Source organism: Vigna angularis, chromosome 2 (genome assembly GCF_016808095.1).
Source record: "Vigna angularis cultivar LongXiaoDou No.4 chromosome 2, ASM1680809v1, whole genome shotgun sequence".
NCBI lineage: Eukaryota > Viridiplantae > Streptophyta > Magnoliopsida > Fabales > Fabaceae > Vigna > Vigna angularis.
Window position 1 is genome coordinate 568,428 of NC_068971.1, and position 2,634 is coordinate 571,061.

At 43.4% G+C, this 2,634-nt stretch overlaps 1 protein-coding gene across 1 annotated transcript; it reads left to right on the forward strand.

The window, feature by feature from the left end:
• Positions 1-2,008, forward strand: LOC108321644 (LOB domain-containing protein 41). Its single transcript, XM_017553460.2, has 2 exons — positions 1-903; positions 1,086-2,008. The coding sequence occupies exons 1-2, from the start codon at positions 714-716 to the stop codon at positions 1,796-1,798; spliced, it is 903 nt and encodes a 300-aa protein (XP_017408949.1). The 5' UTR covers positions 1-713; the 3' UTR covers positions 1,799-2,008.
• The last annotated feature ends 626 nt before the right edge of the window (positions 2,009-2,634 follow it).

The window sequence follows — 2,634 nt, forward strand, 5'->3', positions numbered from 1 at the left end:
TGTTGGTGGATGGATCCTCACTCCACAATATGTGGCGATTCGACCGCACTCTGTCACCTGACCGTGATCGACACGCGCCTCGCTCTTCTCTCCTCAATTTTTGTACCCATTTGCATGCTTTTCTTCATTCCCTCCTTTCCCTTTCACTCTTTTTCCTCTATCTCACATCGCGGTGGCAGATTCCGTAATATTATACCCCTTTAAAGGGCAGTTTCGAAGGAAACAAATTTAGGACAACCGTGCAGTGCAATTTGCGCGAGACACCTCCGAGTCTGTGGCATTTAAGGGTTATCCCACGTCATCTACGCCCCAATGACAAAGGGATGAGTGTCCTTATGATTGGGAGTTGAATGCACGCGTTCCACGTGAGGGTGGGACTGTACCGTGCTAAAACTAGCTGTTTACTTCCTCGAACTGGAACCTCTTTGAACGTGGAAACCATGGTTTGCCTTTGTGTGTTGGTGTAGTAATTATTAAATAAACTACTGCTAATACTATAAAACAATTCTTCTGAAACAACTGCGTTCCCCACAACCCAGTACCTGAAAAATCCACTCTTTCTTTCTCTCTCTTTCTCTCTCCTTAACCCCCCAACAAATATATACCCTCGTTTTGCTCAATTTTATGATCACAATCTCATCTTTCTCTCTTACAGAAAGAAAAAAACTCTTCAAATTCTCCTGTCTCCAAGATTCTCAATTGGGTCTTCGAAAATGCGGATGAGCTGCAATGGATGTCGAGTTCTGAGAAAAGGTTGCAGTGAGAATTGCAGCATCAGACCCTGTTTACAGTGGATCAAAAGCCCAGAATCTCAGGCCAATGCTACTGTGTTTCTCGCTAAGTTCTACGGCCGTGCTGGGCTCATGAATCTCGTTAACGCCGGCCCAGAACATCTTCGTCCAGGTTTGTGTCATTTACCCAAGCTTTCTTTTGAACAAATCTAAGTCACACGTCGAGTAGAATCAGTGTTGGATAAATAAAAGCTTGCAATTTGCAAAGTCCGGCACCGATGATCTTGTAAATTGATTTTTTGTGTGTGCATGGAATTTACTAAGCTGATGATATGTTTTGTTTGATATTTGCAGCGATCTTTCGTTCGTTGTTGTACGAGGCATGCGGTCGGATAGTGAACCCGATTTACGGTTCAGTTGGTTTGTTGTGGTCGGGGAGCTGGCAGCTGTGTCAGGCCGCCGTGGAGAACGTCTTGAAAGGCGCACCGATTACGCCGATCACGTCTGAAGCGGCGGCTAGTGGGCGGGGTCCACCCCTCAAGGCATACGACATACGCCACGTGTCAAGAGACGAGAACTCGGCCGCGTCGAACGAAACTCAGCAGCAACGAGTCAAGACTCGGTGTAGGGTCCGGCGTCCCGTCGCCAACGCCAAGCCCAAATCCACCACAAACGAAAACAACGGTGACAAGGGAACCGAATTGGGGTCTTCTGAACCGGGTTTGGTGACATGCGAGTGGACCGAAGAGGCGGTGAATCGGTCTGGAAGTCACGAATCGTCGCTGAGCCACCAGTCTGAGGCGGCGAATGCGGTGGAGAGCGAGAGCATGGTGTCGGTGGAGACGGCGGAGACTTCGATCCTCTTCCGAGATGAACCGGATTCAAACCCGAAGATCGTGCAACGAACCGATGATGTTGGTTTGGAGCTTACGCTTGGGTTCGAACCGGTTTCACGTGCGCAGCACGTGGTTCCAGTGAAGAAGAGACGGATCGAGTTGAAGGATTTTAGCGGCTCGGCTGAGAGTGGGTCGTGCAAGATGGAGCTGGGGCTTGAATGCTCGGCTTGAGCAACTCGACTCTCGGCTCAGTTTTGATTCCATCGGCTTTATGTATGTCTTTGATACAAGAGATCAGAACCCTTTTGTTGTTTTTTTTTCTTTTAATAGTCTTTTTTTTTTCTTTTGTAATCGGGTTATTTTTAACCCTTTTTTTTGGAATGTGAATGCGGTGCAGTACAAACTCAAACATGAATGACAACTTAAGTAGATTATGAAAAAGGTGCAAATTTAAAATACCTTATATTTCAGAACTGAAAAGACAGTAATTTGGTCATAATTAGATTCAAATGTTATATTCTTCAAGAATTTACAATGTTGAATGCTTTTTCACCATATTTTAAACAATAAAAAGAGAAAATATCTTAGCAGTAGAGTAACCTGAAAAAGAAAGAGAATGGAATTAAGTAATAATACGTAATAAACATTAATTTTTATTTTAATTTACAGCATCTTCAGAGTTCAAAGCCCAAATTCGGAATATAAAATCGGGGTGATGGGCAATGAAGCCATGACTTGTTTGATTATTGGGTTTAAATGTGCATAGAAAGCCTTAACAAGAGTTATTTATTAAATTTTATCATTAAATTAATTCCTTTTTTGTTCTCTGTTTCCACCATCATAAATCATTAATGTCTTTATACTTAACCTATCGTGAATTAATCAGTTGAATAGGTCAAAACTATGAGATACGGATTGATTTCATAGTTTTTATGATGGTACGAAGTAAGGATGAGCCCAAAGAATCAATCCGGTCAGTCTCTGTCGGCTAGGTCATGGGCCCATGTAGTCCTAAAGGGCATGTAGTACTATGCTCAAATAATTAAAGGAGATGAAAAGGGTATTTC

Bases quoted from the DNA above. Each gene is read 5' to 3' on its own strand.
- LOC108321644 (XM_017553460.2), top strand. From the start codon at position 714: ATGCGGATGAGCTGCAATGGATGTCGAGTTCTGAGAAAAGGTTGCAGT. The intron at 904-1,085 runs GTTTGTGTCATT...TGATATTTGCAG, and splicing joins CCCAGAACATCTTCGTCCAG to CGATCTTTCGTTCGTTGTTG.